The 13,713-nt window shown below is 43.5% G+C and overlaps 1 protein-coding gene across 4 annotated transcripts in view; it reads left to right on the plus strand.

The window, feature by feature from the left end:
• Window positions 1–13,713, plus strand: part of SYN3 (synapsin III) — a 184,029-nt gene that overhangs the window by 167,367 nt on the left and 2,949 nt on the right. For all 4 annotated transcript variants that reach the window (XM_054280212.1, XM_054280222.1, XM_054280204.1 and 1 more), the window contains 3 exons: window positions 1,904–2,006; window positions 7,651–7,785; window positions 12,597–12,681. In XM_054280212.1, the coding sequence (XP_054136187.1) occupies window positions 1,904–2,006; window positions 7,651–7,785; window positions 12,597–12,681 (323 nt within the window). The remainder of the gene's footprint in view (window positions 1–1,903; window positions 2,007–7,650; window positions 7,786–12,596; window positions 12,682–13,713) is intronic.

Here is a 13,713-nt window from a genome sequence, read left to right on the forward strand (position 1 = left end):
GCTGAAGGTGACTCTGCAGGATGCTAATAGTACTGTGGGAAGTGGACATGATGATGCATCCTGGCTCTTTATAACATAGCTGAAGCTAGACACGTGAAGGGTAGACATTACCTTATTGCAGTGTTGTAGGACTGAAAGCCAGATTCCTGCCAGCCTGCAACACTGCATTTTGAAGGTTTGTTTTGTTAATTGTACCCCAAATAATCAGTCCAGTCTTATTCAGCCATAAATGCAACAAACCCCGTTGAAATCTGTGAGTTGCCAGTACATTAAACAAGGTAAGAATGTGCTCAAATGCTCTGATGAGTAGGAGCAACCTGAAGTACCTACTGTACTGAACATAAGTACAAAAAATTTAAATGTTCAGGTAATGCAGAAATGACAGTAAATCCTCTGAAAATGCAACACCTGGTGCACGTGCATAAATATGATCTCCTTCCTTATAATACTCCTATTACACCCCAGCAGCCCTGATGCTCCCAGTGCTCACCTATGGCCAACAAACATTGAAGATGTGCAGCCATCACAGTCTCTGGTGTGACCAACAATTCCCTGCTGGGCTGCTGTGCCGACACCAAGAGGTGTTCCTCAGGAAGAGAGGTGGTTTCCACAATGGTGCTCCTGGATGCTGGGTCGCAGCTGTGCATGAGAGGTGCTCTCTGTGCCTCCTACCTGACTCATGCAGTCCATAATTCTCCTCCTCCTTATGCTACTGATGCCTCCTCATACACTGTCTTCCTTGAGGGTCCAGGGTGAACACACTTGGTCTCCTCATTAGGGATAAAAGAGCACCGGTAGTCATATAAGTCATAATTTTTCCTCTTCCCAGAGACATTGTGTTCACACAAGTTCATCATTATATTGTCAAGATATGGGGACTCTGGCTGGCTTCAAGGACATAAATTTGTTCTTTAGCCAGAACAGCTCTTTCTCCAGTCCCTGTAGGGTCTGCAAAATGTCAGTGTTTTCATGAGACTGTGGCCTTCCCTCCCTTCTCTGCATCATGTCATATTCCTGCTTACAGGTCTGCTGTTCTGAGATTATTATTTTTATTTCAATGGCCAGGACCACGGCACAGCTGCACAGGAAATAAAACCAAACTGCCTCATTCCCTCCTCATTTGCACAGTGGGGGGATGTGGTCCCCCCATAACATGCCTCTTGTCATTCTTTCTCTTCCTCTGACTCTAGGATAGCTAGGGGACCACCAGCCACATCCCCATGCTGGGATGGATAGGGAAAAGTGCTGCAGCCTGAAGGTCTCCCTCCAACAAATAGTGCCTGGTCCATGTGATGAGACTGTCTGACTAGGAACAACACCCAAGGGATAGAAGGAAGCAGGAGACTGTAAAAGGATAAAATTGAAAGTAAATTGTAAAATGCAGGAGCTACTGCATTACAGATCAGAGAGGGGATGGCTACTCCTTGCTAAATTCAACACTCATTTTCTGATCTTATTCCAGTCCTAATGTCCAGGACATCTTATCAGGAGAAAGCTGCCTGCATAATGGAGGGCTTTCAGGCAAAGCCAATACAAACGCTGAGGGGCCAACACTACTGGGAGATTAAATGAGCTAAATATTTATAGCTTGGCTGAATGACAACCAACTGGAGATCTGATGTAAATACCAATGGGAAAGAAACATATTAAGGTGGCTTTGAGGGCAGGATTGAATCAATCTGAAATGAAGGGAAACTTTAGGCAAGATTATTTTTTTTACTCCATCCCCTGCAAGTGGGAGTCAAGAGAGGGAGTCAAGGACCCAGCAAAACACATGAAGGACAGCTTGTAATAAGGGCTCCCAAATCACTTTGTGTTCCTGTGGGCAACAGGGTGGGTGGCTGGTTTTGGTGGACTACCCAAGGACAGCTAATCCTAGGCCATGCCCTTGTGGTTTCTGCAGGTACCGACTCTGGGCAGATGCCTGCGCAGAAATGTTTGGAGGTCTGGATATCTGTGCTGTCAAAGCTGTCCACAGCAAAGATGGAAAAGACTATATCATTGAGGTGAGAGCATGGGCAACCTGAATGTGAGTCTCCTTTGGGAAGTGTATCTGCAAGCACTCTGCCTTGGAGTTCACATGCACCAACCTGCACCAACCCTGCGTGCTGTGCAGTCTCTGCTCCTCTGTGCCCACATGCATCCTCAGGCCATGGCCCACTGATATGTTAGGAACTGATTCAGAGCCCCAGCCAAACCAGCAGATACACAGCAAAGTGTCAGGGTTGAAGTGCCTTCCTTTCTCAGTGTGGACAGTGAAACGAAATGGAGAGCCTCAGAGTGCTTGGCCACCTCAGCTTTTCAGCAGATGATTCAGTTCATTAAAAATCTCAATTTCTCTCTGAATGAACCTTTCTTTGATCACTTTTAAGGGGACTTCCAAACAGAAATTCAAGTTGCACTTTATTTAAAAGAAGAAAATAAATGGTGAGAGTGTAGCAAAAGGTTCACAAGCAACAGGAACATCTTGATAGAGCAAAAAAAGAAAGGTGTATTTTCTAAAATCTTTTGCGTAGACAGAATTCACTACAGTAAGAGACCATCAAGACAAAGCACCACAAAGTTACTCTGAGTAATGTGCACTACAACTTTTTGTATTCAGGGCTGGACAGACTGTGGCTCTGAGAGCTAAAGCTCAATGTGCTCCTTCCGAGGCCAGGAGGCAGATATGGAGGTGGGGTAAATAGCACACTCAGATCATCCTAACAGGGCAGAGAAGGAAAAGCTGGCCAGAAAAATCAAAGTGGTAAACTGAAGAGATACCCTGGAGGAGAGACAATCCAGCAAGCAAGCAAGTGCCTCTGTCAGTATGTGACTTGAGGAGACACAACATCTGACCTGCTGTAAACTCTACCAACACAGGCCAGCTGAGGAGGACGAGCAGAGCCAGGCTATTGGCTTCATGCAGGGGTGCTGACACACTGCAAAGCTATGTGTGGGAGAGCAGTCCCACCCGCTGAGGGCTGGGATGCTGATGAGAACCACATGAGCCCTCCAGTGACTGTGCATTCCTGCATTATGTATCTGCTCTCCCCAGGGAGGGGAGCAGTGACCTGTCAAAGGCCATGTGACAGAAGCGCGCTGCCAGCAACCAAACGCTGGCAAGCCTCTGTCTTTTCCTGAATTGATGGGGCCAGGGCTAATGGGTCTGCTCCCGTATGCAATCCATCAGCACCTAGAGGAGCATCCCCTAGAGCAGACTGTTTCCCTGCTGTGCACTTTTAAATCTCTATGTCCCTGCAGCTGGGAAAGAAAGAGCAAGAAAGCAGCCTTGCTAGAGACAACTGTAAGGACATTTGGAATGTGTCCACACATGGTTAGACGTGATATGTGGTTTTCATATCCCTACATATATTCCTGCACATAAGCCTACGTACGTGCACACACTGCTCGTTCTGGGCTTAAAGATGATATGGCTCTGTCTGGGTATGCCTCTGGGTTTTCACATCTGCCACTGTGTGTGACTGACTGGTGAAAAGCACATCTGTACTCTAACAGCCATCATCAGCTCACACACAGAGAAATGCACGCTTGTGCTCCTCTCTCTGTGACCAAGGTAAGCAGCAAAGCACCCAATACAGCACAAATCAGAAGAAACACTATATAGTTTCAGATGGGTCATGCTGAATTATCACAGTGGAGAACCTGATTGAGCAGGAGTGATATACCAATACCTAGCAGGCATTCAGACGCCAGGCTGATGGATGTTGTTGGGAAAGGAGTAGAGTAGTGCAATATAAGGAGCAGAGCAAAGCCAAACAGGTACCTTTTTATGCAGATCTGAGGGAGATGTTGATAAGTAATTAATTGCCTCCAGCCAACTTCCTGGGGTACTTTTATTGGTCTGAAACTGCTTCTTTGTTTTGCTTTTTTCTTTTGATAGTGGGAGAAAAAAGTTATTTGACAGAGTGACGGTTGTATTTTCTTGGTAAGAAGGAACAGTGTGCTATGACACTTTACAAGAAAGCATGCCTAATTGGGCTGAGCAAACAAGGAATTTGCACAATACAGTTGCAGGCAGTAATTAATTTTCACAAAGTAGTTCTTCAGGAAAGATTCACAGAAGTAGTGATGGGCAGTGCTATGAACTGAGATTTATCACAGTGGTTTGTTGCAAAATAAATTAGATTAAGACAGATGAGTTATCAACAGCACAAGAGTAATCTTGCACACATGGTATTTGCTCTTACTTGAACTTCACCTTCTTTTCGTTTCCCATGACAAACAGCAGAATCTGTTACATTTCTGCCTACACACTTATGTACCATTTTCATGGCTCATATTGAAATAGATTGTGAATTTAGCAGTTAATGCTGGTAATTCTTTTTTGCTCCACTTTAATTAACTTTATCAGCAACATGTATGGTTTAGTAATCTTCCCTCTCCTTTCTTTTTCTTTTTTTGTAATCTAGCCCATTTCTACATCTCTGCTAAGATAAAAAATATGAAGCAAGCAGAGGGCAAGAAAAATGGTCCATGTGGTTTATTCTTCCTCTTGGAAGAATAAGATAAGCCCTGACTGCTAAGCTATTTTACTAGACATGCTCCTTGCTGCCCTGCAAGGAGCCCTGCTCATCCCTTCAGCAGTGCCTATAATTTCTTTTAATATGTTAAATCATCATTTTCCTTCCTTCCTTCCTTCCTTCCTTCCTTCCTTCCTTCCTTCCTTCCTTCCTTCCTTCCTTCCTTCCTTCCATCCATCCATCTATCCATCCATCACCTAACACTCCACTCTTGCACATCAGAGTGTAAAAACACAATCTCAGGCTTCAGCATCATACAGGCACATGGGGAGAAACAGGATGATCTTTTTCTGAGTCTCTTTGCCAGGGCACTTTTTCTTCACCCCTCATTCACCTTATCAGGCAGCAGCAGCTGCACCAGGAGCAGCCTCTGACCTTGGGCAGCTACAAAGGCTGGGTCCATATGTGCTGACATCTTCTTGCCTTGCCCAGCTGTTCTGTGATTGCCCAGGAAGGGACGAGTGCAGTCTGTCTGTAATTCACATATTCCTTTCAGCCAGTTGATTTATTCAGTATTAGCATTTGTATCTGCCCAGTTCCAGACCAATTCACCCTTCCTGGAGGACAGGCAAGGTGCCATCTCGTGATTGTTTTCAGTTCAGTGGCAACTAGCTGATGTCAGAAATCACTGCCATTTTCAAAGGCCTTCCCTTGTGCATGTGATTGTTCACTCTTGTATTTGCTGTTTCCCAAATCTCACATTCCCCTGCCAGATACTACACATCAGGGCATCAGATAGCCTCATCCCTGGTGTGTCTTCACTGGTTCAGGTGGAACTTGCTTCAGGGCTTGCTCCCCGTGGAGCCTTTGGTTTATAAAGCACTATCTTCCTCTTCTGCCACTGCAGCCACATAAATAGGAAAAAGCAATCCTTGAGATAGGGAAATCAGCTCTGGGGTTCTCAGCACAGGGAAAAAAATGGACCTTTTGGAGCAGATTCAGAGGAGGGTCATTAAGATGTTAAAGTGATGGAGCATCTCTCCTATGAAGACAGCTCCCAAAACAGCTGTGGTTGTTCAGCCTGGAGAAGAGAAGGATCAGGGCAGATCTCATAGCACCTTCCAGTATGTAAAGGGGGCCCATAAGAAAAGGACAAACCTTTTAGCAGGATCTGTTGCAACAGGACAGATGATAATGATTTTTAACTAAAAGAGGGTACATTCAGACTATATGTAAGGAAGAACATTTTACTGTGCAGATAGTGGTGGATGCCCCATCTGTGGAGACGTTCAAGGTCAGGCTGGATGGGGCTCGAGAGGAATCTGATCTAGTTGAACATGTCTTAGCTCATAGCAGGGGTGTTGGACTGGACGGCCTTTAAAGTTTTCTTCCAGCCCAAACCATGCTATGCGCCTGTGACAAGCGGGGCTCGGGGTGTTTTGAGCAGAGCCGTGTCTCAGTGGCTCCCGGGGAGCCGGGAGCGCTCGGCAGGGTACGGGCATCATCCAGCGGCCACACGGCATCATCCAGCGGCCACACGGCATCATCCAGCGGCCACACGGCATCACCTAGCGGCCACACGGGCCCTCGCACCACGCCGTGCGGGGACGCGGGACGCCGCTGCTCTCTCGGGAACTGTAATTGCCACGTTTCCTTTCAAGATAGGACTGGAAAGAAGGGAAACCTGCGCAGGGGCCTGCTGGAGGGCCCCCAGGAGCCCCTGGCTAGTGAGACCCAGATGGGAATTGGCCATCCCCTGACACTGTTAGGAAGCATCACGTTCCTCACCTCATTTCCCAATGGAAGAACAGCTAAGTGGATAGTGGAAGGAAAAGCCACCTTGTGTATTTAGCCAAACGCTGACATATAATTTTCTAACCTTCTCCTCTTGCCCCCTGGGCCAAGTAGGCCATGGATATAAACATCAACCCCCTTTCCATATGTACCTTAACCAAAGTTAAACCTTTCTAGGTAGCTTTTCTAGTGTTCATAGAAGACATTCTAGAAATTAAACAAAACCATTATGCTGCATGAAAAGAGCAGAATACAAACTCAGTGAACTCACCTCACTGATTTCCTCTGCTTTAAATCTAAAAAAAGAGGGTACAAAATTTTCCATTTCCCTCCAAGAGTGCACTTTTGTGGCCCTGCCAGGGTGGAGTGCATTTCCAATTGTTATCTGAGCATGAGTCAGTGCCTTTCTTGAGCAATTCAACCTTCAACTTTGCATTTCCAGGGATTTTAATGTTTGCTTTAAAAATAAAAGCAAAATAAAACAAACTCTTCCAACCCTGATATTTTGGTACTATTATATTTACTCCAGCTGAATCTTAACTTCATCAGAGTACAGTTCTTCCTGTGGGATTTAGTGAATGTTTGCAAAACACTTGATTTATGATGAACTGTTGAAAATCATGTTCAGGGCCGCTATACAGCTGAGGGTCTGCTGTGCTTTCAGTATTATTGTTGTGAGGCCATTTCTTACCTCAAAGATCCTTTGACAGTTTTCCTTCCCCCATCCCCACAGTCTTGCTTCCCAGTTTTCCCCAGTAGATTTGTAGAACTTGCTTGGGCAGCAGTTGTATCACAGCATTATCAAGAAGACAAGCAGAGACCAAGTTTATTTTCCTCCACTTGGTGCTGGTTTGGTGACATCCTATTCATTACACATCTGTGGTGTTTATTTTCCCTCTCAGGGTGCAGTGCTTTGTGTTCATTAATCCCAAATGTTTCCTGGTTTCCTCCAGTCCCTGCTGCTCTCATCTCCTCAGGCTTCAGTACATGTTGTTTCTCTTCTCCTGTGGCCATTTAAATTGCAATGTCACCCCCAAGTACTGTGAGACAATGCCAGACCTTATCCATCAGAGGCATCTCCTCGGGACATGTGAAGGAGAAAATTTGTATTAAGTTGATATAGAAAGCTTCCAGCCACCATAAGTCTTGGCTTGGCTCCCAAGTTGTGAAGGGAAGGAAGATGGAGAGCTGGGGGAAGCACATTTCCAAAAAACTCTAAGCAAAATCCCACACCTGGAAAAGTCAAGCATGTTTCAGCATGAGGAGAGTGGTGACTGTAGATACTGACAAGGATGTGCAGACATGAAACAGGTTAATGTAAGAGGTGAGTTGAAACAGGCATCTGCCAGCAGGAAACCACCTTACTAACTGTTGTTTTTGCCTCCTGTGGCAGGTGATGGACAGCTCAATGCCCCTGATTGGGGAGCACATAGAAGAGGACAGACAACTTATAGCTGATCTGGTTGTTTCCAAAATGACTCAGCTTGTCACCACTGCTGGATCTACACCATCACCGCTGAGGCCTTGGGTATGAGTGAACCTTGTGAGCAAGTTATTTCCCTGACTACCTTTCTTTCTGTCACCTTGCTGAGTGTGTCAAGCAGTCACACATCTCAGAGAGTTGAACAGTCCCATGTGGGAGTGTATTGAACAGACTGACTCCTGCTCTTCCAAAGGAGACTCTCACAGGCTCTTTGAAGTGGGCACCCCTAAGGAGCACATCTCTCTCCCTTACTCTCCTTACAGATAAGTATGCCATCACACCAGTAGCATGTCCATGCATCTGGACATTCTGACTTGCTAAACTCACTGATTCACACTGAAGACGGGCATTTTTAGAGGTACTTCTAATACCCAGAATTTTCTACAAATCTATAACCCACAACCCAGTTTCATTTCTGTCTAACACCTTCCCTCAGGATAGGTTTCATTCCAGTTTTTGCATCCCTGTTCTGCTTCCAAGAACAGAAAGTGGGAATCTCCAGCAAGACTTGTTCCATTCCTTACTGCAGTTTTTTCTTCAGAGATGTCCTTTGCCACCTTCATCAGGGGGAGGCTTTACTAAAGCTGAACTCGTATAAGAACCTGTTACTTTTGCATTTAAACTGGCCCCTTAGTTCTTCTTGTGTACATCCATTTTGAGTATCAAATGCATCTAATTTCACTACCACATTTCCCAGAGGTAGTTAAATATAAATGTATATAAATATAAACCCCAGAACAGAACCTGAGTATCCAGGTATACTTGCTGCACCTCTTTCAGTATCTAACGGAGAGCCAAGTGTGGTTTGAGGACAACAAATCTTTACAACAGAAGAGACAAGAGAGTAAAAAGTTGAGGGACAAACCTGATTGCAATACACTGGTAGAATTTTCATTTCCACTTGAGACAATAAAATGGGAGAAGGCACTTTCTGGTTCTCTGCCTTTGTAATATGACAGTCCACTCCTGCTAAACCAGGACCCAGCATGAAGGGTGTTTGGGGTAGCTCCAAGTTTTAGCTAGAGTGAAGGAGTAAACATTTAATAGACACTGAAAATGCTTTGAAGCAGGGAAAGTGATGCAGAAGAGATAGCATTTACAAAGTGGAATCAAGAACTACCATTTGAAATAACCAAGATATAGAGTGCATGAACTAAGAGAAAAGGGCAAGCCAACAGAAACTGAGAACATGGACAGATGCATCTGTTTTCCATGTCTGTAATATACTGATACAGGATTGGATTGGATTACAGCAGACCTAAACTGAGGCAAAAACAAGAACAAAACAAATCTTGAAGGGATAGGGTGTCTAATAGTAGAGTCAAATAAGAAAAGGGTCTTCATTGGGAATAAAACCTAGAATTACCTGTATATATAATCAAGAAAACTAAACCCACAAACATGTTAACTAGAGTGTTTTACAATAGAGAAAGGGCTTGGTGTCACAAACATCACAAAAAATTGTACATGCTGCATTACTAACACAATGTTATAACAGTTAGAAGTGTCCAGGGAGAAAGAATTAAATATGAGGCTGGTAAGATGCAGAACTACTACTACAGATGAAGACTTCCACAGAAGGAATACAAAGAGCAATTTTGAAGGTAAAGGCAACAGTACTGAATACACAGTCCTATGGGTATGAATAGAATACTTATTATTGGACCTCTCTATACTAGTCTCTGGATTTAAAAAAACTGAGAAATTATGAAACTGAGTGCACAGAATTGACAGAGATGGAAAAGTAATGAGTCACAACAATATGACTCATTACTGCAGCTATCAAGAAGCAAGTCAAATATCACAGGGGAACAGCAATTCAGAAGGAGGTAAAAACACCTTGACTTTGCCATAAGAAATATCCAGGTACAAAGTCAGATAGTGAGTGTGTACGATTAGATTTAATGTCCAAGGGACAAATGTGATATCAAAAAGTAAGGGTACGACACAAGCGTGAGAAAAGAGAATTAATCCATCCCCTAGCAGTAGAACTGTAGAGATGCTCTTTGAGAGACCACTGTTTTCCAGAATGCATATATAGGCTTCTGATCTGCTCCTGAACAAAGAATGTGAGAAATAAACTTGTAGAATTAAATTACAGACAGGGCATTTAAGACAATCAGGGAAAAAAGTCTTCCCAATTTGGAAATCTGACATTTAAGAAGACCTTTATGTGGCATCCTACAAGTAATAAAAGGAAATGTAAAAAGGATAGAAATTAATTTTGAGGAGCAGATAGAGGAAAGAATGAAAAAAGTTGTTTGAGTTCTTCAGAAAATGGAACCCTACCAAACAATTGGTGGGTTCTATGGATCATCCAAATTTTATGGAGGAAAAGAAGACAACAGAGACAGCATTGCGACTCTAGTACATGTAATTGCTGAAAGCAGGGAAATTCTTTGCCTCATTATAGTTTTTCTTTTTTTTTTTTTTTTTTTGTACAAAAAAACTGTGCAATATCCTTAGAAATACTTACTGCTCCAGAGGACTGGTGTAGAACAAATACAAAATATGTGGTTTGAAAGCTGTAAGAGTAATGTAGAAAAATTTAGACAAGTAAGTCATAGACTTTATGAATTATCTCAAATGATAATTTAAAGAAGAATACAGAAGAATAAATAAATCAGCAGAAACCACAGCTCAGGGCATTTACCACATGATTTTTTGCAAAGAAGAAAAAATGTCCCATTCATTTCTTTTTGATTCTTTTCCTTTCATTTCTTTGGGAATACTTTCATGAAGTGGTAGATAACAGGCAGTCAGAATGATGTAGCTAGTCAAAAAGCCTTAGGCAAGGTAACAGACAAGCTATAAAAGAAAGCATGGAGGGGCTAAAAGGTAAAATTTTATTGTGTAGCAGAAGCTGACCTCAGATATAGATGTTACAGATTTTAATTCTTGCAAACAGTTAGCAGAGGGGATACTTCAAGGATACTGCACCTGGCCATGTTGATAAATGGGTTGGTTGAGCCCAGGACAGGATAAGATGTTAATGACAAGTTTGCTTTCATGCCTTCAACATGAAACCCGGTGCCATGGCTACAATGTGGTTCTGTCCTTGCCTCTCTGACCTACCACCAGAAGACTTTGGGCTGGCCCTCACCCCTTCATCTCTCAGCCTCAAAAACCTGTTTTGCCTTTATTTCTGAGATGCCTTGGTTGGCTGTAGGGAGAGACTGTAGAGGTGAATAGGAGATCCAATTCCTTTTCTTTGTATGGTCTAATCAAGACATCTCACAGCATCAGAACAGGTAATTTCCATCAACACCAAGGCAAGGTTTAGTTCCCAAGCTATGTAGGGCTAGAAGCCATGAATGGAAAATTCCCAGATTTTCCTTCCCCGCCCATTCGCAAGTCCCAGGTAAATAGTGCAAAAGATGGACTGGCAACTTCATCACATTTCTGCTAGTCAGTTGAAACTAATTTCAATGTTTCCAACTATGAAACATTTCTTCACATTTCCAGAATCACTTAGCTCATTCTTCTGACCTTCCAGGAGCCTTGAAGACCCTTTTATCATGATGTTCTGCATGTAAATAATCCAGCATGTACCAGCCTATCTGTCTCCAGCTTTTCTGGTTTTCATAAACTATTTTGTGCAATAAGCTTACTCAGACTTTTGTCAACTTTGGACCAGCCCTTTGTGCAGCAGCTCTGCATTGCTTAATCTGTTTATTAAAATATCTGTCAAAAAGATTAAACAGTGAGAGAGAAGAAAGAGCAGATGGCACCAAATTATTTGCATTAGTCAGGACCAGTGATGGCAGTGAAGAACATCTGACAGAGCTATGTATGTTCAGTCACCACAACAGCAAATGAAACTCCATATGGAAGACTGAAGGGTAAGCAAAGCAGGGGGTAGAGAGAAGGAGAGCATAAACAATGTGCAGAACTTTCAAGTGGCACCAGCCATTCCCTTGTGAAATACTTTGTCGCATACAGGCTAATGAAAACCATTGCTCAGCCTATGGTTGTGTTGACAAGGGAAAAGCAGGAAATTAGGATGCAGGAAAAATGAACTGGCAATGTATACAGAGAACCCAGATATTGCTTCATCTGGAAAAATATAAGCAGACCCATCTCTGGCATCTGCAGGAGAAATTACAAAGCTGGGAAAGAGAAGTTGGTGGTGAAAACAATTAGGGGCTTGGAAATATTCCCATGGAGGGACTGGAGGGATTCTGAAGTCTCTTGGCTTTAGAAAGGAGGTAAATGAGAGAGAGGGCAGTGAATGTTTGCAAAATAATGAATGGCCTAGCATGGGCAGGTTGTGAGAACTAGTCTCAAAACTCAGAACAAAGCAACAGAGATAAGAAATGGGAAAGACAATGAGGCTGAAAGGTGAGCATGACTCAAAGGGTCTGGATGTAAATATCAAAACAAAATATCTGAAACTGTTGCAAAGATTTTGTGGAGCAGATAATAAGCTTCATGTTTCAGGGCTGAAGCTGACCCATGCTTATTAGTAATCAAGAGGAGACCCCTTAGGGTTACATAGATGATTACTCCATAGACATTTCCATGGTTCATCCCTCCTTCCTTTGGAACATCTGGTGCTGGCAACTGTCCAAAATAGGAGATGGGACTGAGAGAATCCCTCAGGCCAGATACTTTGGTAATTCCTGATTGCCTAAAAACATTCTAAATTTTCATTTCATTGTTATCCCCTGTGAGCAAACAACTTCTGTGCTCTTTTTTGACTCACCTCTCCATTTTAGTCCCTTGAGATTTTACCAGCCAGATGCTGCATGTGTGTGAGTGTATTTAAGGAACACTTCATGACTACAGTTCCTGTATTACCTCAGGGCTTCTCTTTGGGGACTCTGTATTAACTGGACTGGCTTTTTTCCCTCTAGCCTCCACAAGCTCAGCCTGTGTCAATGAAATCTCAGAGTGGACCTCCACTTGGACAGCTGTCACAACCACGGCCTCCTCCACAAGGTACAGTTCTCTGATTCCCATGTCAGTGGTGACTCTGAGTCCTATCAGTTTGCCTTCTAAATAAAGGGTATCAGGATAAAGGTTTTGCTCATTTTCCAATTCACTGCCAAGCAGGCAGCAAATTCAGTGTACTATTAAAGCAAATACTGTCATATTCCACAAAAGCTTAGGAAGTGGGATGAAAATTTGATATAGGTCTAGTCCTACCACTGGTAGGACTTGGCTCAGCAAAACAAGGCCACTTGAACGGGCACTGGAGCAGGATTGTGGGCACAGAGTATATTGTGTTTGCACAAAACTGTGCAGTTACAAGTGTTAAGAATTGATAAGAAGATGCTAGTGTTGTCAGGCTTGGAACAGACATCAACGTTGCAATGCAAGGATCCTTGATCCATCTGTCCAGGAGCTCCCATGTCAGCAAGAGCACACCTCCAGCTCCTCCTGACAGCAGAAGCAGTTCTGACTTATGTGGCTTGGTCAGAACAAGAGGTTTGGCTTATTGTCCTGATGTACACTGAGGTGATGAAGCGCAGGGCTGCCCCATGGGTAGCCAGATCAACCAAGCACTCAATCCACATAACTCATTAGACCCTCATTTTTGCCACCTTCCCTTCCTTTCTCCATTTCAACCTTCTACCAAATTAACACCCTTCTCTAATTATCTTTTCCTCATTGGTCATCATTTTGCTGCATCCAAAATTGAGCATTTCTATGTAATCTTGGCATTCCATGCTATTACTGATATGAGCTGTTGGTTTTGCAGGATACTACTCTCCATCTGTCTCCAGTACTCCCCTTCAATTCTCTGTAAAACTTTTTCTCACATAACTCCCCTGACCACCTGTGAAATCCAGCCAGACCTCACAACACTATCTGCAACTTTTGTCAGGTTCTCACAGTATTATCTGTCTTGTCCAGCAATTTCTCATGTCACGTCCAATTGTTTTCCACATCCTCTTCAGTTCTTAGAGTCTGCTGCCAAAGCAACTGAAGGCACTGGGTGATGGTTCTGGAACAGAGGGTAGGGATAGG

Source organism: Melozone crissalis, unplaced genomic scaffold (assembly GCF_028551555.1).
Source record: "Melozone crissalis strain CALT ecotype California unplaced genomic scaffold, PUWL_Pcris_2 ptg000004l_1, whole genome shotgun sequence".
Taxonomy (NCBI): domain Eukaryota; kingdom Metazoa; phylum Chordata; class Aves; order Passeriformes; family Passerellidae; genus Melozone; species Melozone crissalis.